Below are 26,432 nucleotides of genomic sequence, written 5' to 3' on the forward strand. Positions count from 1 at the left end.
AAGCCTGAATTCCAGATCCATGTTTCTCAACCTTTTTTGACTCTTGTACCCCTTTAGACATGTTGTCTCGTCATGAGTCCCCCTAAAGTCAAAAGTATTGATGACGATCCAAAAGTGGAGCGTACAATAACTTCATGTAAAATAAAAACTATTTTACTTAACCTTTTAATTTGAGCATTTAATTTGTGTAAATTTATGCTTTAAATCTCAAATTAAAAAAACATAAGCATGTTGCCTGGAAGTTAGTAAGGAATCAAAATAAATACAAAATAAAATCATATTATAAACCTGAATTTATAAAACAGGAGCTCCTCTGAGTAACACTCTTCTAGTCACATTTAAACTTGATGAATTGGGGACTAAATGCAGAACAAAAATTATAGTCAGACTGTCTTAACAAGTTTTACTTTGTTTTCATCAAGACACCGGAGCTGCTGTGATGAGCTCCAATAGTGAGCATGAAAAAAGGTGATCACAGGCTTTTCTCTACATCCAGTTTGTTCCTCTGCTTGGTTTGGATGTGTGAAAGCTGAAGGTAAACTCAAACATATAAGAAAAACTTACTTTTTGGTTGTTAAAAGCTTGTTTAATTTTTCAATTTGGTCCTCACAAAGCAAAACAGATCCCAGCCATATTTTATCTGACTACCTGAGAAATAAAATATTTTCATGTACCCCTTGCAATGCACTGGCGGACCACTAGGGTTATGTGTACCCCCGGTTGGGAAACACCGTTCTAGACCGTTGGACGGTAAATATGCTATATGATCCAAACAGTGCTTGGTAATGTCATTATTATAAACAGGTAATGCAATGAAAACATGCAATAATTGGGATATATTGTGTAACCCTAGATAGATCTACAGTTAACTTCAAGAAAATTACAATCATGAATTTTTCTCTCATAATCTAGAAAACGTCATAGCAATATGAAAGTTAGTTTTCTGAAGTTGATGTCAGACCATATGTCCAACCGCGCTTTTTAATCTGGAGTTATTAAAAAACCAGCAAGAATAAAGTTCAGCAATGAGGGATAATACATTAAAATGTATCTACTGTGGCATTATAAACTGCAGTAAAGGGTATTATTTTGGATTATGAATACAAATGTTCAATTTCTGTTAATAACCATCAATGAAGTTTTGATGTGCAGACAAGAAACTTTCGACAATAAATCAACCCAGGATTCTGTTTACAGAGCAGCTAAAATTCACTTCGGAAAATGGAAGCGGGGAAACAAGCAGCACAAAAGAAAAAAAGAAGTTTCCGAAGATGCAAATGAATTGTTAATGACAAAAACTGCATGACTACTGTGTCCTTTTTAATGTTTAATATTCATGCAGATGCTACTGCTCTTATGCGCGATGAAACACAATGCTACAAGGCTATTTTTAATAAGTCTACAAGCCCGCAAGTACATAATGCATTCGAGTTCAATAAATGACTCAGAGCAGATGAAGCCACTGGATTTGATAACACGAAACTGGTTATATTCCTCCTTAGAGCTGAAGTGGGACAGGGAAAAAAAATAAAAAAGGGCAATGCAGAAAGTTTTCTTTGGAGGGTTTTTGTACTTTTTATTTGATTGCTTCAAAAAAAATAGCTTTGCTGCCAATTAGTTGTTAGGTTTAAATTATTGTTAAAGATACTGTAAAAATCAGGATGGGGAGCATAATTAAAATGCATATCTATCTAAGCCTTTAACTCTTCCTCTTGGCTTTACCAACACATGCATTATGAATAAGAAAAATAGCAAAGTGTATAATATTGTAACCTTCAGAGCTCAAAATAACATTTAACTAGATCCTAATAAAAAGCCCAATGGTCTCTAGATGATTTAAACTGATAGTGGAAAATATGCCACTGGACTTTAACACCTTCAGTAAACTTTAAGATTGATTCTTTTAATTAAGGCAAACATGCCTCTAGCTGAAAGAGCAACCCACTCAAAGCAGTTCTTATACCAAAATTATAAATACATAAACATTTTGCATTCTATGTGGAAACGTTTTTTCACCATTAAAATGCTCCATCCACAGTTTTAGCTTCACTTGATTTAAATTCTGTGTAAAATTGTGTTAAAGAAACCTTTTGCTATCAGATTATCAATGGATTCATCAAAATATTATCAACAGCTTAATCGATTAGCAAAATAGTCGTTAGTAGAAGCCCGGCTTCTAGTAATGGATTGGAAATCCTTTCCTAATTACGTTGATGGTCATGTTTCTGCTATGATGAAATCACACTGGGGGAGATCTCTTAATGGGACCAAAGCTGAACTGATTTTCTTTTTTGCGCTTCTTTTTGTGGAAAAAAGTGTAGCTAAGCAACATTTGCTTTTTGTTCTGTTGTGAAGCTAAAAAAGGTTAACAAATACATTTGGAAAAAAATGAGAAACATACAAGTCTTTGTGAGTCTCTGTGTATGCAGGTTCGGACTGGTAATTTGTGATACCGGCTGGTCCTAATTTCATTGGCGAGGGCCGGCCCTATCACTAACTCTCAGACCAAAGCACCTACCTGTGACAGTAAATAACTCAAGAAGTAATACAATGCTAACTACCTAAGTGATGCATCCAGTATATATAGCCCTTCCTTGTCATGCACATCCTTGTGACGGTTGGCATGTGGTGTAATTTTCTATTTCTTCAAACTGTAAAATCCTTGCAACAAACAAAATTATAATAAAACTAAAATGCTTTCTTTAAACCAAACTACGATGATCCTCTTATATGTGGCGAATTTATGTTCGAATATTTTGCAAAAATATGTTGCGGTGCATGATGTAGTTCTGCATCTAAAGGCTAATCATTCTAATGTGAATGAGCAATGCAAACATAATCCACTGCTTGCTAGCAGTGCTGTCCTGGTGTGTTAAACCATGTGGATTAAACTGGAATCTGGAATAAATTACAACTTGCAAAAAGTCCCGCGAACAAGACAGCGTCAAGGTAAGCCATTTGGTTTTTAATTTTGCCAACCGTGACATGTTGACTTGGGCTCACAGGTTTTGCTTAAGTAGGTTCGCTGAGGTAGGTTCGGCTCATTTGGGCCAGAAGCTGGGGTTCATTTTGCTATGTTGAGACTTTTTATAGTTTCATCCCTCTAAAAAAAATGGTATACTCAAAACTGCTCCATGCTCATCATGTCATGCTTACACACCGCTGAGCTTTCATGTATTTAATCCTGAAGAACTGCCTGTCTGCCTCTATATTCTTTTGTTTTATGTTGGTGTTTTTACAATACTTGGGCTTACATTCTAGATCAGCTAATCCACAATGTGTATTGACGTGACACACACCAAATAAATTTATTTGGCATGTGTTTGCTAAAACTAAGACTGATACAAATAACTGGGTTAACACAGAGATGGGAAATGTGGAGTCAACAAGTCATCTCCATGTCATGTATTTAATCTAACCAGCCAATTAACCAGGTGAGCCAATTAACCAGGTTGATTCACTGGGAATATTGGACTCACCTGCTACAGTGGGTCGGTAGATCCAATACATGACATGGAGATGACTTGTTGACTCCACATTTCCCATCTCTGGGTTAACATATTATTAACTGATCTGCAACTATTTTAGTTGCTGAGTAATCCTTAACTGGAGCAAATAGATTCTAAAACATTATGCATTTGAGATTAAAACATGAAAATAAACAACCTCATCTGTAAATATGCTCTATCTGCTAGAACTCCTCAAGAGTCTGAGTTTTGGCATGACTTGACATGTCATCTGTAAATAAAAATACATTTTTTTTAAATCTACTATCCTTCCTGTACTATCCTTTTATTAATTGGTTATTCAAAAACCAACCAATTATTCAGCCCTAGCTGAAACAGATGGATAAAGCTGCTGACGAAATTATTCAGAGCTTATTACTAAGTTTATCTTTAATTCTAGATTAAAACTGGGTACAAACGTTTAAAAATCCAATCCTTTAAAACTACTACCATGTTCTAAATTGTTTTTACTAAATAAAGATAAATATAAACCAAAATATGTAGTCACAAAATGTATTACAGTTCCTTAAAACAAAAATATAACTCTTAAATATGAAATAAGTTATATGTTTAATGGAATGGATTCTGACAGAACATAATGTACAGTATGAAGAGCAAATGTACGGTACTGTTGGACTGCAGTACAAACAATTTATATTTTCAAATATGCTTACATTAACTGATGCTCTAATTGTCCAAACAAAATGTTTAGCTAAATAATCTGTATCTTTTTTTTTTCCTAATATCTTTCAAGGTAATCCATTATTGCTTGCCTTGACAATTACCTCATAGATTGCCTGAGACTATTAATAGATATATTAAGAAGATGTGTCCTCACTTTATTGTAAAAAGTACAATGCCTTTTGAAAATCGGGCTTTATGATAGGTTGATTCCGCCTTTTTAAATATCAGCCCCTGCAGCCGCCCACAGCCTGCGCCGATGGCCTCTTCAGTAGGTGAAACTAGTGCAGTAGAAACAGTGGGCGCCAGCAAAGTTCTTCACACCTACTTTTGAACTTGGCAACATGTCCAGCACTCACAGTGGCTCAGAGGGGTAAAATCGCTGCTTCAATTTTAAGCCCTCGCTCCATTATCACCACTTAAGCTTTAAGCACTGGGCATGTCAAACACACGTGGAAACAGGCTTTAAAGTGTGTCTCACAAAGGGCAGCTTCTCCCACTGGACGCCTCTCTTTTTGGCCTCCCAAGAAGATACCTGTATGCCTGTTTACCATTTGTTCAAGTTGTATTATTTAACACCTTGACGGTCAGAAACTAAGCTGCAGCTGTGTGTTGCTCGGTTTCGGCACCTTGAGAGAAGCGGCATAGAGTTGTGACAGGTAGATAACACCTGGATGAATAATTCAAGTTGACATAAGCAAGCCAAGGCACTGACAAGAAAGAAAACACAGGACGTGAATAAATCATCAGTGACGGGACTAATAGACCAAACACAAGGGAGGACAAAAGTGATAAAATCTCTAGCTACCTCCCGCTCCAGCTTTAATCACTACAACAATCTCATACATGAATATTGCAGGTCTTACTAGACATACTAATGTACAAGGATGTAACTGCGCTGTGTTTTATCAGGAAGGAAAATCTGTGCTCCAGCTCATTTAGTATGCTCAACAGCTCCACTTTGACATGAAGCAGCTGAGAATTTTAGAGAAAAGTTTCACTGATCCTGTTTAAATGGGCAGACTTTCTGTTAGCAGCCCCTCTGCCCAATAAAAAAACATCCAAGCTGGAGAAAAACAGCAGCTGGGGAAATGTTTTCTTCAAATAAATAATTAAGTTGCAAAAAAAAAAAAAAACTTGGATAACTCTCACAAACTGAGCCTTTAAAGAAGCAATGCAGACGGAAATAACCACAGTAACTTTCTTTTTCCATCTGCATTGCTTAAATAAATTGATCTTACCTGTTCTCTGTGAACCAAAAGTAAGAGCGACTCTACTGAGCAGTTCTGGTTTGGCGTACTGGTCCTCTTCAGCCAACACCCAGAAACAATCCTCTGACATTTCCTGGGGACGAATCTGGGGGGGAAAAACAAAAAAAACAAAACTATATTCATATCTTTATTAGGGTTGAAACATTTAATCAGATTAATCCTGATTAATTGAAATAATCATCAGCTAATTAAGTAATCAATTAATCCTTAACAGGAGTATAGAGACTATAAAATGCCTTTAGCTGACAGAGCGACCCACCAGCAGTAATTATATCAGAGTTGTAAAAAATACAGGAAATATTTTGCATTTAAGATTTAAAAAAATGTTTTCATCTGTCAATATGGTATATCCAGAACTCCTCAAGTGGAAAAGATTCAGTTTCACCTGGTTTAAATTCGTAAAAAGTAATCCTTAAGGAACCTTAGGCTATCCAATTATTAATCCATTAACCCAAAAAAAATTTCCGACAGATTATTGGGGCAGGATAATCATTAGTAATCATTAGTTGCAGCCCTAATCTTGTATCTTATACATTATTGTCATCAGAAGTCAAACCTTACACACAGTTCAAACCTTCACTGCACTAAAAAAATAAGCAATAATTCCTACTCCTCTGGCTCTTTTAGGTCAATCCAACTATTCAGTGTAAAACCACTTAGAGAATGAAAAAATAAAGCATATGAATTCTTTCACTGATATTTAAGTTTAAGGTTGAATATCTCACTTTGTTCCTGCATGACTTAAGAAAACCTCAATGGTGCATCAGGACTGAATCTACTGGAATCCCTCACATATAAGCCTTTGAAAGCTTGTTTATAAAAGCAATAGTAAGAACTGTAATTTCAGATTGAAATAAGTGTATAAACATTGGTGCAGAACGACCTTTGATAACCGGAACATTTTCAGTCTTAATCCTTCGACTGTGTAAATTTGCAAGATTATTAAGGTCCACAGGATGAAAAAGAAACAACAGCAGAGGAACTGGAAAAAAGAATCTCAGCAAAGGAAGAAATATTCTGGATAAAAAGTAAAAATGCTGGAGCTGCAGCAGGAAGACACCGAATCAATGATAGTGCCACTTCAGAGCGATCTGAAGAAACACTAATTAGCCTTCTAATTAGCGCTTTGCTACTTGTGTAAATAAGGCTGAAACACAAGCAAGACTTTGCAATGGGGTTCATGAAAATATTTCTTTCTGAAACAACTTTCAAAATCAATGTCTGGATGACATCAAGACTTGTTAGTATCCAAGACAACATCCACTTTGCTATGCCGGATTCACATGACAAGATTGTTTAATTGTTAGGTGATGTTCAACATCTCAATGGACCTAAAGGTAACGATAAAAAAACACAGAAAACAGGATTATTTCTGACAGTAGTTTTATGTACAGATTCACGGGAAGCAAAGCAAACTGCATGTGAACAGATTCCATTTAAGGAAATTTAGATCTCAGATGGTAATCTCACAAAACTTCTCCAGATCAAGCATGAGTTTAGAGTCAAAAACCAGAGCTAATGAGAAAGAAGTAATAGGGAAACTTGGTAGCGCAATTACATAATAAGAAATATGTTTGTTAAAGAAGTGGTGAGCAGTGTTTTTCTCTTCAAGAGATGCTTTCTGATTGGCTGCACGTCATATACAACAGGCCACACGCCCATCTGCGCTCGAGGAATACCAAACATGATCCAAGACAATCCCACGGTTTGGGATCGAAGTGTTGCGGACATCCTTCAGAGCAGAAGGATGCTCTGAAGGATGCACTCCTAACAATCTCATTTATTGAGATAATCCTAAGATTATCTGGTAAAAATTATTTTAAGAGCTGGATCCTGATCATCAATGTCTCTCAGGAGTGGAAGATTGAGAAAGAAGATTGAAAGTCGGCACAATTATCTATGTGAACAGGGGTCTTATTTCGATAAACAAAAGATTGCATAGGGTCCATACAAAAAGTGTTGAAAAGCCAAAACATTCCAGATTTATAAAACCCTACTTAAGCACAAAAAAATGGAATTTTCCTTTTAAAGATCACAGCTGTACCTCAAAGTTAAGTGTAATCTGCTCATAAGCCAGTGATCATAATAAACAGGGTAATCTTGGTGATCCACCTTCCCTTGTAATTCTCACATTTAAAGTATCCAGCTTAGTAAAAGCATCCATTGTGCACCATTAAGCGTGCAATTTCAACAGTATTTAAATGTTCTCAGTAATCTGTGTGAATTCCTCACACCTTGTTAAGTTAATACAGTGATTTGTGATATGATCCACCCAGTTGGTTATTGAGGAGAGGAATGCGACGATCAAGAAACGTTTAAATATGTCCAGTATTTTATGCTGCATGTGATCCTCTCTTTTTGTGTTTATGACAGGGCAGCTTAGCAGCGTTAGCATATATCACACTTCGGTTGCAAATCCGATAAAGAGGATCTACGATTTAGGTTTTATATGAGTTTTACAAATCACTAAATTTGGCATATTCAAGTTTCAGGTTGGACGTACTTTAGATTTATAAAATAGATCCCAGCTCATTACATCAAAGTGTTTTTTATTCTAAAGCAGTTCTAAAGAACTTTCAGTTTTGGTCGATTTTTGGTTCCCCAGTGGACAAAATCTGTATTGTTTTCCCTGAAGGAAGACAGCATTTCCCATGAGGACCAGGGCATAAATTGGTAAAATCCTGACCTGCTGGTCCCTGAGGCTGGATTGAACTAAACTGGTAATAATGTCACCCTCGTCAAAATTGCTTAGTGCTGGTGGAAATGATACAGACCCCCTACGGACATGACAAAATTGTCCTTCAGTTGTCTTTGAGTTGACATATAAGGTTGAAAAGTTACTTGATGTTTTATTTAACATGGCATAAATATATACACTATTGACTAGTATAGTTAATTTAGGTGTAAACCTAAAGTTTATAATATATCCTAGTTAAAAAAAAGCTTTAACAAAGTTATCAAAGCACCTTACTGCTATCATGAGGGAGTTTCTAACCTGTAGCTCTTTGCTATGGTTTTTGCAGGTAAACGAAAAAGTCTGAAAACTTGAGGAGCTTTCACATCTTTGTACCCAACTTCTCCACATGTTGAGGTCTCCAATACTTAGACCACATTCATTCATTCGCCCATCAAGTTTGCCTTGAAATTTCAAGCAGATGTGTAAGTTTGCTGAACACCTGTACTGATGCAAATCAGAGTAAATTATTTATCAAATTACAAACAAACACCATTTGTGGCATCAGCTAATATTGCTCAAAAGAGGAACAACATCTGTGGGGGTACCAGGAAGTCTGCTCTGACAAAAGCATCTGATCATCTGTTATTTCCAATTATTTTCTTGGCACTGAGGAAAAAAAGAAGTTTCTTTTCTGCAGAACATCTGTACAGTTTGGACGTTGCCAAAAACAGTATGAACTAGGTAAAAGAGAGAAGAAAGTTGCTTTTTAATCATGTGTGGCCTGGATTTTGATTTCTTCTTTAAGGTGTTTGTATATTAAAGTGCAGCGGGTTGTGTGAAAATAAAGTTCAGAGAATATTTCCAACGCTACATAAGGTCTAACCTTTGACCAGTTGAAGCGCTTCATTGACGTCTCAGGCTTGAACTCTTTCTTCGGCTTGAGGCCAAAAGGCAGCGTGTGGTGGGTGGGGGAACCAAAGCCACCTCCAAAGAACGGAGGAGGTGGAGGTGGGACTCCAAATAGAGGAGGGGCAGGAGGACATCCATGTGGAGGAGGCGGCGGAGGAGGAGGAGGTGGTGGAGGAGGTGGGGGAGCCATAACCCCTGATTCAGAACCAGAGCTTGGAGGTACAGATGCATGATATGGTGAAGCTGTTCCAGCTTTGGCTGAGGCCAGACTAACAGGCACTGATCCAAACTGAGGAGGAACACAAAGAAGAAAGATTAAAAAACGAACACCGTTTAAAACATGCAACATTTCAGATTCTTATTAAATTGTTTCATGTTTTCCAAAAACATGAAAGGGAGTCGTCATATATTTACTTAATAAAAGATGAGAGTCAAAATGTTTTTAAATAATATCCAAAGTCTGTAGGTTCTTATGAAATTCCAAAACAAAACAAAAACTAAAAAACACTGGATGCATCATGCCTTAGTAGCTAATCATAAGTGGAGCGTGTTTTGCATGTCACAGCAGCAACCACTCTACTTCTGATTATATTAAAGATAATTTTCTTTAAATCCATGTAGTCCAAAAAAAATTCAAAACAAAAAATATGGTGTTTAAGAAGGGTTTACGTTTAGTTGATTTTCACTTTTTATTTTACACCATTTTATACCTGTAATCAGCAAAAAAATCACATCATTCAAAACAAAAGTGTGAAAAAAACAATAAAAGCAAAAAAAAGGCAGATATTTCTGTTTCCTTTCTAAAGTCTACTGTGTATGAATGACAGATATGGCTTATGTTATGCAAAACACCATGAAACGCTTCTGATTATTTCTGGAAAGTACCTACAATGATTCTTATTTCATAAAAGTTAAAAAGCTAATGTTATTACAGCACCTGCAAGCTTTGTAAAACTGCATCACAGAGAGTGAATGGCTTATTGATCAGTGTGCTGTGCAATTTTTACATTAAAGATGTGCTCTAAAAGTAAACCGAGGGCCCTTACCGTACCTGCAAAAGAAAAGCCTATAACTGAATTGAGGAGCATGCAGTGCGAATGTAAAGAACAGACGCAGACATAGGGACAATGCATGTGCATGTGTGCCACCGCTGACTAAACATACCAGCACCGTCCAAACCAAGGTACTAGTTGAGTATTCACTCAGTGTTTGCACTCTCAAATTGAAAAATTATCAAGAAAAAAAGGAAAGTTTTCCTCCTCTCTCTGAGTGTGTAGTTATCTTGCAGTGCCAGGGTGTGGGAGTAACTCTCTGGAGTAATTGGAGGGGGGGGAGGGTAGCTGGTTGAGGCTGAAGGGGTTGTCAGAATAAATTGCTTTTAGAACAATTTCCTCTTATGGGATAGAGATCGGAGAATTAGAAATGGCCAACATGGAGGACCGGTCAGTGTTCTCATTAGACTTGGTGTCAGCTAGCCAGCAGAGCAGCCTCCATGTCAAACCAAACTGCAGGCTCCAATGGACAAGCCCCCACCATCATCCCCATAGCGCAGCCCAAAAATAACAAGGACGTTTCATAAAGAAAAGTTTAATTGTAACTCTTATCTAAAAATCACAAGGGTTGTACCAGAATTATGTCTAGTTTTCTCAAAGACTTTTCATCCTGCAGTGACAAAGACATTCATATCTGACACTTGTACCTGAGACCTGAAGGCCTGTAGCTCTGCTTGGAGTCCAGCGATTTGCTCCTCACATTTAGCCAGCTGCGCTTGGGCCTCTTGTCTGCTGAGAAACTCTTCATCGAACTAGAAATAAGAACACAGATTTAACCACAAAACAAACTCAAAAAACAGAATCTATTTAACAAATCAAAAAATAGTTTCCACATTTCTTTAAAAAATTACACTGTTCATTCAAGTATTTATAATTTTTAGCTAAAAATAATGACGTTAAACATTTAACCAAGTTTATTTAACACAGAAATGGGTAAAATTTCTACACTCAAATGCTTTAACAGCTGTCAAAAGATGCTATTAAATCAAATTACCGTAAATTAAAAAAAACAAGTGCCTTAAATGTCAGTCGTAATATTTCCACAATGGTGGACACAAAAATTCAAAATTTAAAGTACATTTTAATTAAGAACTACCTTAAATCAAGTTTATGTTACACAATATTTAATCTTTTTTTCTGATACTTGCCTTCTGTGCCAGCTCCAAAGCTCTTTGTTCGTACTCATCAACACGAGCTTTGTCCACACAAACTTCTGCAACACAATATAATATTAGAACCTTTCCACTTCTTTACTAACTTGTCCATGATTGTGAAATGCCCAAAGTTTTAAACTTGCCTAAAAGGTGGCTGAAGTCCACGTCTAGGCGCTTGCGGTAACTGAAGTCGGGATCTATGCCGCTGCGGTGCAGGACAATTTGAGAAATGCACTCATCTATTATCTTAAAGTACTGGGGCCTGAAATTCATAATGAGAAAAAAAAAAACATCAAGAAGGGCAATAAAAAGAAAAATGTATATGAATAAAGGTAGATGGGTATAAAGAAAATTAAAAAAATAGATTGGCCACTGGCTCAGGTTTCAGAAATATTCAAAATTGTCATAAAAATTTAGATGGATTTTATATTTTGGTTGGCAGGCTGTTGTCTTGAAAAGATTTTCATGAATAAATATTCATGTATTCTTAAATATATAGATAAGTCACTATAATATTCACCCTCTATTAAAACTGGGAAACACTTGATAACCCAATAGCAATTATGGAGGACAAAAACGAGATCATATGACCTCACAAAGAACCAAGGGCGAACACTAATTTGCATTAGGAAACATTTTATTAAACCACAGCTGACATGCAGCCCTCGGGGAGACAGAGCAAATTCAAGTGGGTGAGAAACTGTTTGATCTGCTTATTATCTTACAACAATGCCACAGAGAGTCCTAATCTCCTTTACACCTAATCATTAATAAACATTGGGCTACTTAGAAACAGAGAGCAGCAAGAGATTTTGTGTTTTTATCCATTTTTAAAACAAAGCCCAGACTGGAGCCCACACTTAACAGATTGGCTTAAAACATCCACAAAATCAAGGTATTGCTGCCTGAAAGGAAAAAAAAAGAAAAATAAACCAAAATCCGACTATTTTACTCAAAGAACTGGACCTGTGTGAAGAAATTATTTCTTTTTTTTTTTTTTCAGATGGGCTTTGTCTATATTGCCTGTTATGTTATGGATAGTAGGAGTCGAAGTCTTAAACTCCAGATAGGAACTTTGGGAGGTTCCTATGCTCAACGAACGATAGCAATACAGTAAATCATCTTCTATTTCCTGCTTCCTTTCTAACTGCAAACACTATTTGGACAGCGCTGCATGGCGGCAGCTGATGCACTTTGGCTTAAGAGTGCTATAAAGTGACATTTAAAGGTGTGTGCAGACTAGAGCGAGAGTAAAAAAATACTCTTAAATGGAATTAAAAATATTTTTCTTAAATAATTTGATGCTGGAAATTAAAACAAAAAATATTCTTCAACTCATCATAAAAACCTTGATAGATTAGACAACTATTACATAATATCTATCTGCAGCCATACTCAACATCTGCAGAAAGAAAAACAGACAGACAGACCTTGGTGGCTCTTTGTTTTATCAATTCTAAAAGCTTGGCTTAACAGGCATATTTTATCACCCAATCATCTGTTACTAGAATTGATTTGATCAACATTAAATGGATAAATAAAATAAAAAGAATTCAACTTTAAGGTCTTCCAGCCTCTTTTCTTCAAAATTGCTATTTTACTTTTTTTTTCTATATTTACTGAGTTTACCTAAATTTGCTCCAAATAATGAAACAACCTAAAATTGAAGTTATTTTCTGATTCAGCAGTGACATGAGGGGCCATTTAAGAGCTTTACTACCACCCTTTAATTCATGATTGATAAAACTTCTCATCTATCAATGAAAATGAACTAATGACAGATCAGGTAAAAAAGCATATTAATTATAAAACAGAAACAAATTCTGAAGAAGAAGCAACACATTTAAATAAAGGTTTACAATAGAATGTAATAACATATCAGACTTAGTCTTAAAACTCTACACATATTTCAAGAGTTTTAGGACAAAGAGAATTGAGATGTTGAATCAAATCACTTTTATGACTTTTGTGCACTGAAAGACTTTGTACTTTATCCAAAGCCTTTTAATGAATGTTTTATTTAAGCTTCACAGCTAAATAAAGCTCAGGGTGGTCCGTGTCACACAATGTGTTTATGCTACATTATGCAATTACATTATGCAAGTTAATGCAATCTCACAAAAGAAAATGAAAGTGAGGATTAAAAAGGATCTTAAAGGGAAAAACTGCCAAAAGTTTAAGACCTTTCCAAATAAAAGAAAAGACCCAATTGTATTCCCACGACAGCATGTTGTCTACAGATCTTAGAGCAGGAACAATAAATGGTATTTAATTTAAATAACAGCTGCACAACACATCAGATGGAGGAGACTGCTGGGATACTACGGTGATAGAAGTTCAAAATTTCCCCACTTTCTTTGATGGGCCCTTGGTTGGTCCCCTAAGATTCCTTTTTAAACATAGTCATCTGTCATTATTTGTGGACATTAAGATCTAAAGAGAAGTGCCTTCTCCTGGTCAGGCCCTGTAATTCAGTGAAAGGGTGGAGTCCGAGTAAAGAAATATGCACGCCCAGGAGAAGGAGGCTGGAAGTTTGCTGCCATTCAGCTGCCGTTTGACTAGGAAGGGCAATTTTTAATGGATGCTACTGTATGTAAATATTTGGTTTTATGCATCAAGACACTGAAAGTAGGATGTCTTAAACTCCAATGCCAACTCCTGATGTAGATGCTAAAGCAAGAATGACAGGAACATGTTGTTCGTAGTGAGAAAAACGTAGATAATAAGGACCTTTTATTACCATTCAAAAATAATACTAGGAAAAAATATCTGATTCAGGAATTGTCTGAAACTCTATGATAAAAAAAATCTCATTTTTGAGCATGCGGGTTTGATAGCAACATAAATGTATAATTCTAGTATTTGTTTTACCTGCTGAATCAACTCAATTATTTGACTAAACCTTAGATTATTACTACGCCTCATTAGCTGCAAGTCTACTCAAAGTACAGTGAGAAGTTTCAGCTGAAGAAATTTCTTCCAACAGAGCAAAGGGCCAAAATCTGTAACCTCTATGTGGGGGGAAATGGCAGGTAACGTTTCATACCTCTGAGAACAATAGCTCCACCTTTTGATCAGCCTTAGGTTCGAGTCAAACCCAGCTGTGAGCGAACCAACATAAAATAAGCCTTTGAAAGTTCCCCCTAATAGGAGATGAGAAATGCTCCAGAGCTCTTGCTTGTGTAGATAGCTTGTAGATGAAAGAGAAAGCATTCTCTTTGTTAGCCAAAGTCATTGGGAGAGCTCAAGGCAGAGGGAGTTGGACCCCCACAAAACCAGACCTTTTAACCAGCGTGGATCATTACCGGCGCTCAAAGCTGCCCCCATCATTCTCTCATCTGCAGTTGGATAATATCTGATGAAAATACTCCCACATGACTCTTAATAAAAATCTATTTGTCTAATATATCAACCTATAACTGAACCTGAGTTTTAACAGACAAACTGGTATCTATATATAAAGTTTATTAATATAAAAATGAATGAAAATTGAATATTCTCTGTAGTGTCAGGGGATTTTTACCTGATCAAATGATCGTTGCGTATCAGCATGAGGTGCTGCAGGATGGAGAGGAAATAGGGCTCTGCACTGGTGTCCTTCACCATGCTCAGTACAATACTGAATACATCCCCCGCATCAGTACAGAGAGTCAAGGACTTGGAGATGGATGGAAACAGCATTTTTACATGAAAAATCAGAGAAGCCCATGAAATAAATAGGAATGAAAGAATCACAGAGATGCCCTTTAGCTTAGCAAATATCGTCCTTATGTCAGGATAGGCTGAACATGAGTATGTCTTCCATACATTTATGGTTCCAACACAAGCAGAAACTGAATTAAACATTTCTGTTCACATTTTTATTAAGGATATTCTATTTCACTCCTGATATCTTCCAGTCTATGAGCGAACTCCATCATGTCTTCCTCCTTATGCTCCTCAAAGACCTTCAGCTGAATGTCCAGTGCATCATTCCTGATGATCATCAGTTGCTAAAAAAGGGGCCGTGATGGAAAAAAAGAAAAACAAATAAAATAGATCAATAGTAAAAGGGAGAATTTAAACCGAAAGCGAAAAACTTAAAGAAACTTAAAAGCAATTGCAATAACAGAAAACTTGAAGCTATAATAAAGACAATGAACTTTCGGTTTATTATATTGTCAACAAGAGATAAACATGTTAAGTTGATTGCATAAAACCCCTCAGAAAGATTATGAGCCGAGACACTAGAAACTTTATTGGCTTCTGACGGCTGCACAGACAGAGGACGTGCAGAGTCTCCTTGATGTTTCATAAATTATTCGCTGAGCAAATCCGCAACATTTCACTGAACTGGACATTTAAATATTAATGCAAGGTGAAAGTTTATAGCGTCTGTACGTGTGTGTATGTGTTTAACTTACCGGCAATACCTCTTTGAGGCCACAACGCATAAATTCGTTTCTAATGTGCAGCCTGAAGTCCAGCTCATCCGGGGACGTCACAAGGGCATTGATGAGCTGCATGCATGCCACCTGCAACAAACAACGGCGGCACAAAGACAGCAAAACAACAAAAAAAGTGAGAGAGAGAACCAGAGAATAAGATGACGGATTTCTTCAACCAGAGGTTTGAGAAAAGCATGCTGGCATGCATTTGAAATGAGTTATGTCCCTTGGAAGCAGAAGACCATAACTAATGCATGTCTATTTTTTCCAGTTCCCCACTGGGGTGGTGATTTTAATATTAATGTAACAATTGTAGACCCATGGACACAAAATTAACTGACAGTCAATTTAAGGGCAAATGGGCTATTCAGGACAGCATTTCGGAATGCCCTCCGAGTTTAGTTTACTAATTAGAGACCGCAGCTTCAGTTGGCCGGCAAAACACAAATAGGAGAATAAATTATGGAGCACAAGAAGAAATTCACTCATGTGCAAAAAGAGGGGGTTGCATTGCTATGTATTGAGGGACCTTAAGGACCAGTAATGGATTGATAGTTACTTAGTGTTCAGGGCATTTATTCCGAGAGAGTAAGTCATGTTTAATATTGTACTAAAAGCAAGATTAGCAATTAATTGTCGTAGATAACATTACTTCTAAAGTATTGGTACCTCTGGGTGCGTAGTAATCCCCAGGCCCATTCAAAAGCAACTAGAGTCTAAAAAGCCCACATAGTTCTTAATATGTAGAGGAAAAGCTCTACAAATATAGAGTTATAGATTAGTGTATTAAAAGTAAAATACAAAGAAATGGGTTTCAAAAGAGTGTAAGCTGCTTTCTAGAGTCTGATAAAAGGTTATAATGAATATCTGCAACACACGTACAGAAATCCCTAAACAGATTCCACTTTTATAGTCATCATAGCTCACTGTAAACTAAGACTGCAACCAATGATTGTTTTGCAAAATTGATCAATCTGTCGAAAAATCCTTTCAATTAATAATCGGCTAGCCAAAGATTCCTTAAAGAATTTTTTTTTAAGAAAATAAACCAGTTAAAACTGAAGTTTTTTCATTTGAGGAGTTCTGGATAGAGCATATTGACAGATGAAAATGTTTTTTTAATCTTAAATGCAAAATGTTTATTTTTTTATTTTAAATCTTATGTGAATACTGTTCTAAGTGGGTCGCTCTGTAAACTAAAGTCACATGTTTACAGTCTCTATACTCCAGTTGACGTTTAATTGATTACTAAATTAGCTGCCGAATTTTTCAATAATTGATTAATCCGATTAATTGTTTCAGCCCTACTGTAAACCACGGAAATCAGTTAGTTTTTTGGGTCAACAAGTAACTATAAGAACGAAAAAATGCAATGACTGTTGTTTGGGATGCAGAGAAGGAAGCAGTTTGGTTTTTTTTTCACTCCAATTATACTATTCTTTCCGCATAATTTTCTGATTGCTGCATAAATAACTTTTTAATTAAAGGAAGAAGAAGTAGATAAAAAAATAAACACCTAATCCTTAATGGTAAGCATGGGGGAGGATCTATAATGCGGTGAGACTTTGTCTTTCAAAGATCTTTGGAGGTGCATGCTATAGTGAATTATTGGCCATTTTTAATAAAATAATTGTGGACCTTGCAGATTGCAGGAAATGGTTTTTCACTGGGTTATCCAACCAAATAAATTTAAAAAAAGGCTAGATCAAAGCAGAAAGGTTCTGACACAAACAAACTTGTTCAGTGCTCGTATGGCACAGCAGTGTAGAAGATGCTCTATATGCAGTGACAGTGGACCTAAGGCCATTCGCTGCATGTCTTCCCCTTCTATCTCTAGCCCTCTTTTAGGTAAGCTACTAATGAAGAAAGGTCTTTACCACAGCAGTCTTTCAAAAACGCCCCTGAGCCATCCCAAGACCTTGAACCTAAATCCTTCAGCTAACCTGTGGAGTGAGTCAAAGAGGCCACTGAATTCAAGAGAACACAGCACTCTGGAGATCTAGGGAGTGTGCAAAGATCCCCTCCTGTAAGCTGTGACCTTGTGAAACGTTTCATAAGAACAACGGGTCCCGTCTCAGTGACAACGGGAAAATGTTCAGAGTATTAACAAGGCTGGCAGCAACGATTTCACATAAAAGTATCTTGATATGGTAGTTTTCCTTGAAAGAAACAAACATTACATTTTCTGCAGCATAAAAATGAGTTACTGGATCCTCTTTCACACAGGGGCACTATTATTAGTTATGAAGGGTGTCGTAAATACCTTTAACTGATTTAAGTAGTGGTTAATCTTAACATATTTGTTTCCACAACGGAGTAAATAATATCTAAAAACAAAATACAGATAGATCACCCTTTTTACCCCCAGAACAAAAGCAACAAGCCCAGAAATATAATCCGAGCAATACAATCTCTGTTTGGTTAAGATTAGGTCACCATCAAACTTTAATTCCTATTTTACAGTCATTTACTATACTAAGAATTTATTTAATAAGACGTTAAAAAACAAGGAAAAGAACTGGGAGAGAAGGATGTAAGAATCAGGCAGTTATTACATAGTTATACCACAACATTATAATTTCATTGTAGTTCATTGTTTTATTAAATGAGTTAGTTAGCTCACTGATTTGACAACTATATACATTAAACAAAACCACATCCATTATTGGTTGTAGATACATTTTATGCAGCAGCCGTTAATATAACATAGAAAGTTGAAGTCTTTTATTTTCTGGTACATTTTCTGATGCTCCTTTTTTCTTTCATAGGGGATTTGTTGCTTCCTGTTTACTAATCATTTACTATCGATTTCTTACCCAAAGACCGTCTTTAAGAAGTCTCGAAGTTGCTGTTAAAGGATGAAAATATTTTTAACAGTGTACAAAACAAGATTTTATTGTTTTCTTTTTTTTTTAGGCTGTGAAATCAGCTATATTTGTGCAATTTTAATCCTAGAGTGTTTTTATGTAGGTGTGTATGTATCAGTTGTGTATGTGTGTATGTATCAGTTCTCTAAAGTTGCATGCCTTGATTAAAAATGCAGACTTCATACCAAATGTTTATGAAGTCTTGTTCACAGCCAATGCTGTCCTATTTGGAACAACTTATAATCAATATTTAAGCTGTGAGCGTCAGCAGGGAGATGGTGGATGTTCTTGTCGTGTGTACATAGATAAGAGAAATGAGCTCCTTTCAACCATTTTTAAGTTATTTTCTGGTAAGCTTTTTCAAAAGTATTTGTGTTGAAATCAAATGTAGACCCACGGTATATCATCAGCTCCGTTCTAATCACCTAATGTTCTCCGTCTCAGCATTAATCCAGAGAAAGTGGGTGGAACGGAAGCAGATGGAAGCCAAAGTGCCTCACACTGATCTGGGCTCTTTATGAAGTGCTTGCTGACTGGATATCATTTGTGGCCATGATGTGAACTTTCAACAAACATTAAGGGCATACTATTTATGATTACAGTGATGATAATAACAGACTGACAAATAAACAAACATCACAGATGAATTTTGTGGGCAGGCTTCTAATTTCTGTCCCATCTGTGCCTAAACTAATGATTAAATTGGTCATTTGTGCTCAATGGAAACATCAGGCCCTGAATATCAAAGCGCATATGATTCCTTTTAAGCATTATGAAGCTGCAATGGCGAACTGAACAAATATTTGAACATTCGTGCTCTACATGTGCAAGTCTTCTGGCGGCTATAATGAAAGAAAAAATTGTAATTTAATAAAACTCAATTTAAATGAATATCTTTAAAAGTTGAAAAGAGCGAAATTGGGTAGTTGAATCTGAAGGATGTTTGTTTTTCTGCATCTGGATCTGTTTAAAAATATGTCTTTATCGCTGCCTAACTGTCATAAAACCCCTTGCATCAACACAGGTTTAGCTTGATGGGTGACGTCAACATGACTCAGTGTTGACCCTGCAGCTCGTAACATGGAACTCACTTGAAGCTGAATGGAGCGATCTCGAAGTCCCTGCACAATTGGACTGAACCGCTCAATGGCTCGCCACTCCCCTGCTATTGTGATGGCCTCAAGGACTTTCTCCAAGCTGCACAAAAGCATGAAAGGCGAGACCGAATGGAAATTCATTTCAAATACTTTTACATCACTATAATATGGATACTAACCAGATAAAAAGTATAAACCGTTTCTTTATCCTAGCCAGAAACTAAAAGGGATTTTCTTTGGTATGAAATGGAAAAGTGCATTTGTAGCTTTTATGAAAGACGAACAAAGCTCAAGACAGAACATACGTGTTCTCCTCGCCAACAATGCAGATGGCCGACAGCAGCTTTACAACATCGGTCATCATGGCAGGCTGGCCGGGGTCGATGGCTCTTGCTAGTAAAGCGAGGCTTTTCTCCTCCCCCAGGATTCGATCCAAGCCATACTGCAACAACAACAAAAGATTACTCAGACATACTTTAATTTGGCTGGCATACAAAAACAAAAAATACATGTCACCAAGATTATTAGAAAATGATTTAAACACGAGGAATCAAAACTTTTATTTCTATAAAGCAAATATATTTGTATGTGTGACAACACGTCTCCGACAGACAAAAGTCATATCTAAGGGAAACAGTAATTTCAGCTGTCTGTTATGTCTCATCTAGGAAATGGGTGATTATTAACAGACTGACTGAAAACTGTGATTGCAGCAATAAAATGACACTAGAAAATGTTCAACTAAAAAAAACTAATTATTACTCAGATATTCAGCATATTGGCGTTTCATGATTATGTGTTTGGGTAAGTTACTGAGGCTGCAACAATTGTTTTGTTAAACAAACATGAGTTTTGTTAAAAGATCTTTTTATTATGAAGAAGTTTACAGCATCTCTGATGTTACTGAAAAGAAGGAAACTTAGTAGCTTCAGTTATTAACATGATTTTGACAGAAGGTTTTAATGTAAAACTATTATTCCACTAATGTAGGTGGGTAAAAACTATCCGACAGAAATGTGTAGAAAGAATTTGTGTAGCCTCTAAAACAAAAATCCCAATAAAAATATAGCATTAAGAAATGTAAAAATGAGCTAAAACATGTTTACAGGTAATTATTGTTTTTAGTTCTTAAAAATAAATATTTGTAATGTTAAATTGAATTATTAAACCTGTCATTTAGAAGTAAAATCCATGACATTGAATGACAGAGCAACAGTACAGACAATTTTCTTAATTTGAGATAATTTGTCTTTTTTTGCTAGAGAACGACATACAGTACTGAATATGAACCACAACTGACTAACACGCTCCACATTATTTTTTTTAACGTACTGAACATATAGGTTATAGTATAAAACTCATTAAATAGTGAGGTAAAAGCCATCTTTGTAAAATTTCCTTTGTCTTCTAACTCAGGGGTTCACAACGTGGGGGTCGGCCCCCCCAGGGGGGGGCCACAACAAAATATATGAAACACATGAATGTGTAAGTACAAGGAAGTATGTAGCTGTTACATTAACTTATTTATTTGTTACGTAATTGTAAAATGCAACATCGAATATTAAAATGTCCCAATTAAATAATTTCAAAATATTTAAAATGATTAATTTAATAATTCCATATTTAAATAAACTTAAATTTAAAAAGAAAGGTATGTAGGATTAAGGGTCACAGGCTGAAATGTTTAGGGAAGCCCTCTTCTAACTCTGCATTTGTCAGCAGTTGTTGCTTTTTATGACCCAAACCAGATTCAATTAAATTCAATTCAGTTTATTTCAACAGCTCCAATTCACAGCACACATCATCTCAAGGTACTTTACAGATCACCAGATCATACAGTCAAACTGATTCAAAGTTTTCAAAGGAAAACCAGTTGATTGCATGAACTCATTGACTCGCAGGCAATCCCTCACACTAAGCATGCTTGTAGCGACAGTGGAGAGGAAAAACTCCCTCTTAACAGGATGAAACCTCCAGCGGAACCAGGCTCAGTGTGAGCGCCCATCTGCCGAGGCCGACTGGGGTTCAAGGAGACAGAAGCAGAGATACAAAAAGCAGCTGTAAAAGGCGGCTCCATCCAGGAAAAACAGCCAGGCAGATGAGCTCTGAGCCAGCTCCCATGTCAGAGGATGAAGAGAGCACATCCAGATCACAGTCAGAGAAACAGGATGGTGGAAAAACTGGCCGATCTCCAACATCTATAAACAAAGGTGTTGATGGCCGCTGCGCAGTTGATATTTCTCTCCAGGATGGGGTCAGAGCCAGATAAACTGCATAACATCTAATCTGCTGCTTGGAAACAGCAGAGTACCCATAATCATGACAGCGTCAACTTTTTTAATAGTGGAGAGGGGCCATATGCTTTGAAGTAAAACCATAATAAGAAATGTAACATGAACCTTCATGAACCTTACTTTGTGAAACGCTGTATGAATTGTTACATATTGCCCCAATCCTCAATGCAGACATCCAGTTTTAGCAAAAAGATGGCAATCAGAGGCCCATACAATACGAGGTGAATAAATGATTCCAGCTTAGGTAATTACTGTATATAAGTGAATAAGTTTCAGAGAAAAGACAAAGCAAGAGAGACTAGATTAAAAACTCTAACTACATTATATACAATATCCTGCTTTTTAATCCAGTGTCAAACCATCAGCAGCTTTGCACATAAATTATACATTTGCAGCTGATAAACAGAGCAGATTTCCTCTCTGCTCACATTGCTCTGACTGCATTTGGGGCTTTCAGGATGAGGAGGCTGGCTGTGAAGCAACACTTAGGGAAGCGGGGAGACTAACAGCCCCTTTGGTAACGGTAAAATTCACCACGTTTTGTTTTTTTACAGTTGCTAGATGGGTCTGAAAAGTTCCCAAAACGTAGCGACCCTAAATTTCCAACACCTGACTGTCATCTCTAGGTCTTCTTCACTACTGAGAGCAGCGCTCTGTAGCCACCAGTTAGCCTCATACAACAGTGAGCGTCACAGAAAAACATGAGGTGTAAGTTTGCCAAAATAAACTACTTTACATGATTTGGAAATTGTTGTTGAACATTATGATTCGAATAAGTGCACAGATGCACAGCATGCTATATCACATCCTTCACATTGTGTTAACATATTTTTATATTTAATCTGATGGCGAGTTTTTATTTTGCTGTGGAGGCACGTCACGATCAATTAAATGTAGCGGAAACCCTGCATCAAATGTACCATCTTTTAAACATGCAATTCAAAAAGGGAAAATATTCAGGGATAAAAATTAAATCAAAGTAATGTAAAGCTAAGAAAATCTGCCAAACCCTTCAAAGAACAATTTCACAGCGTAGTGACTTTTATAACATCATTATGAGTGTTGAAGAAAAAAAAAACTAATGTATGCAAAAAAAAAAAAATGTGAGCTGACAGAGAAAGCAAGAAAAAAAAAAAAAAAAGAAGAAGCAGGCAGCTGGTGGAGAACACCTGTCTTCTTGGCATTGTGGGTACCTGCTGTCCCAAGATGCCTCTTCAGCCAAGGAAAGGTCTGGGCTTACAGAGAGGCCTACGGGTAAATGCTGGTGTCTGGCGCCTGTTGAGACGCAGGATTACAAGGGGCCTTGCAGCACAATTTATGCCAGAGGGGTTGTATATCCGTCTTTGCTGGCCCTTCAATTCATGAGAATTTCTTTTTTATATATGTTGGAACTTATGGACTAACAGCACTTGAGCATAAGAAGACTTTACAGAATTAAGTGTTCTCAATAGAACAAGTACTTAGGGGCTACATGCTACTCTCTAAGAATTACATGCTTTATCAGTTTATAAACTAAAATAATATTGGTTTTATAGTTACAGTTTCATTTTCTCTTGAATTAAACAATTCATCATAATCACAATCATATGATGAATGTACAAAATAATTACTACTAATATTAACAGTTTAAAAGAAAGGAGTAGACCATAACAAAAGAAGCCTGTTTTAAACAGTCATTGAACAGAGGACTCTGACAAAATAAAAACTGGGACTGAATTCCTCAGTGAAAGTATGCTGTCGAGCTAATACAGACAAATTGGTGTATATGGCCACATGAATATTAGCTGGTTTTAAACAAAAAACTGCAACATTTGAATGCTGTTAAAAAACAACACAGAGCTTATGTAAAACATGCAGCTCGGAGTAAAACTCAAAGTTTCAATGGTTTGAAAATCTATAAAAGAAAGGAAGAAGCTTATGTAATCACCAATTTACATAAAATATGGACATGATCTAATTCAATCATTTAAAGAAAAGTTTTAGCAAACCATTTATGTAAAGGAATTGCTATTCAGACAACTCTTGCCCGTAGGAATATATTTTTAAACCCATTTTAAACATTATATAACATAAAAATGCAGGCTAATTATCTGAGCATATTGCACATTTGGTCAATAACAGGTTACATTAGTGATGTAGGCTTCAATAAAAGGAAAGTTGCAGACAAGTTGCAGGATATCCGCCTGGGGGTCATGTGACGTAGTGAAACATGTTACCGTTCAGGAAGAGAATTGCAGTAATGTCAATGATGTGTGGTTCGTAATTACACAAGGTTTTTGTTTAAAAGTTTTTATTTTTGTGGGGAAACAAAAATGACTGATATTACCTTGTTATTCATGAAGGCTTTAAGACACTGGACAACTTTATGTTGGTTCTTTTTGTCGATCTTCTCCTGCCTGAGGACAAGACAACAGTAACGATGAGGATTAATGGACCAATGCAGAAGAAAATAACAACTGAATATAAACTCACTGTTTCTTGAACAGCAACTTCTCCAAAACGTCCAGAAGTAGTCCAAGGCCCTCATGCCCAAAGCTCTGCACCCAGCTGGAATAAAAAAAACAATAAATCAATACCACAACAGCTTGAGACTGACAGCTGACAAGAACTATTTCATACTCATCAACCACCGTGCAAAGGTTTTAGACACAAAAACAAGCTGGATTTCAAACTCTGTGTTGAGAAGAAAGGCAGCAGTTATAAATGTTGCAGCGCCTGCCGGAGAAAAAAAAAGGCTCCACTAAATCAGTTCAGACAGGGGGAAACAACAAATGCAGAGGCACACTCAAAGAATGAGGGAGTCTAGGATGGAGCAGAAGTTTTTTTTTTTTTTTTACTTTTTTATAAAACAAACAAAAGATTGCTGAAATTATACTCTTTTTGTCATTTTAGAATAAATAAGCCAGCTTTTAAAAAGGAGCCTTGCAGAGATAGAAAAGAGGAAAACTGAGGTTTTTATGTACCATTATAAACTATGCAACTGCACCAGAAATACAGTAATCTGGTTATCATTTTTGAGGGGGTCAAGCTTCTGTTTTGCCACCAGTCTCTTGACTCGCTGACAATAATGGTGTGCAGCCACTGCCGAGGGTAGGGTCAATCCTGTCCAATGTTACATATTCACTATAGCAGGCAAAACTGCATTTGCATTAGCACTTTGTCTCTCATCTCATTAAAAAAATCTAAGCTGTAAGAAACGAGACAGAGAAATTTTCCCAGTAACTACAGCATATGTGACTGTATTTTTTTTTAAACTTTGATTTGCATTGATTAAAGTAACTGGCTATCTAGAGTGATGGCCTTTTCTTTGGGGAGATTTGTTTCTTACTTGCTTCTTCCATTGTTCTGTGTCAGGGACTCCTAATCAACGCTAGCACATTAATGGGGTGGCATGCAGGGGTGCTGTTCTCCTGCTCCCGACGCCACAGTTTGACTTTCAGTGTGCTTCTTCTGATTTATTCATTCAATTTATTTTCTTAAACTAAAAAATGTAAACATTACAATTTGAGTCAGTTCCTCTCTTTTTGTTCCTGCTTGTGAACCAGAGAAGTAACACTAGTTATTGATGACACTGATAATTGGGGCTGAACCACTTTACCAAAATTTTAACCAATATTGCGAATACGACAGACCTGCAGCGGGCTGGGTACCTGTATAACACGTACATCTACGGCTAGAAAAAAACAACAACGTTATTTAACAGGCGCTGGCATGGGTATAAATGAACAGTATGCAGATATCATAGAGTTACAGCATGAATGAAACGTATTTATGTTTTCTTATTTATTAACTCTACATCTTAAAAAATAAATTGATTCAAGAATTTCCAGATAACAGTATATTTCGAAGGAAGGAGACAAACCTTCCTTCGGCTATTTAACAGCTGTTAATCTGTGAGAGCAGTGCGCACTGGATGCGAGCGTGAGGCAATGTTCTTTATTGTCTCTGTTATTATAAACGGCTGTGTGTGCACTTTGTGATCACAGGTCAAGTCCCACTTTATTAATTACAGGTCCATGCAGTCGTGGCTGGGTTTTAAATGGGGATAACTGCGGACAACGGGTTGGGTCCCGGTTCTGAACTCTATGGGAGCGGGCAGATACAGTTATTAAAAAAAAAAAATCAGACCCGTGCAGGACTCTGGATTACGATGTGATTGCGATGCTCTTTTACACTGAGCACCGGCATGTAGATGTTTCACTCCAGGTTTCAGTTTTTTCATCACCTTGACAGCTTGCTTGTCCAGGGTCCATCATTGCAGGACTTTACTGTAACCTTTGCATGAAAAAGTTCTTATTTCTACTATAATGCATGGATAAGCTGCAACTCTCTCCTAGTGTGTGGCAGCAAGTCCCTTCAAATGGCTGGTCATACTCCCGCAGCAGTGTGTCGCAGTGAGCTTGTCGCAGATATTTTTGATTTGTGCCCAATATTAAAGCAAGGTCTGCGCTATGTTATTCCACGTCACAACGAAAGAGGGAAAATGAAGAACTAGCT

The 26,432-nt window shown here is 36.7% G+C and overlaps 1 protein-coding gene across 5 annotated transcripts in view; it reads right to left on the reverse strand.

Annotated features, from left to right (window-relative positions):
* Positions 1-26,432, reverse strand: part of LOC107088299 (protein diaphanous homolog 3-like) — a 200,745-nt gene that overhangs the window by 150,832 nt on the left and 23,481 nt on the right. For all 5 annotated transcript variants that reach the window (XM_015380388.1, XM_015380391.1, XM_015380389.1 and 2 more), the window contains 12 exons: positions 24,408-24,482; positions 24,262-24,331; positions 19,947-20,083; positions 19,636-19,741; positions 15,654-15,764; positions 15,124-15,242; positions 14,774-14,890; positions 11,394-11,512; positions 11,245-11,309; positions 10,744-10,848; positions 9,019-9,333; positions 5,429-5,543 (listed from right to left, as the gene is read on the reverse strand). In XM_015380388.1, coding sequence (XP_015235874.1) covers positions 5,429-5,543; positions 9,019-9,333; positions 10,744-10,848; positions 11,245-11,309; positions 11,394-11,512; positions 14,774-14,890; positions 15,124-15,242; positions 15,654-15,764; positions 19,636-19,741; positions 19,947-20,083; positions 24,262-24,331; positions 24,408-24,482 — 1,454 coding nt within the window. The remainder of the gene's footprint in view (positions 1-5,428; positions 5,544-9,018; positions 9,334-10,743; positions 10,849-11,244; positions 11,310-11,393; positions 11,513-14,773; positions 14,891-15,123; positions 15,243-15,653; positions 15,765-19,635; positions 19,742-19,946; positions 20,084-24,261; positions 24,332-24,407; positions 24,483-26,432) is intronic.

This window comes from Cyprinodon variegatus, unplaced genomic scaffold, assembly GCF_000732505.1.
Source record: "Cyprinodon variegatus isolate N-32 unplaced genomic scaffold, C_variegatus-1.0 Scaffold212, whole genome shotgun sequence".
Classification (NCBI taxonomy): domain Eukaryota; kingdom Metazoa; phylum Chordata; class Actinopteri; order Cyprinodontiformes; family Cyprinodontidae; genus Cyprinodon; species Cyprinodon variegatus.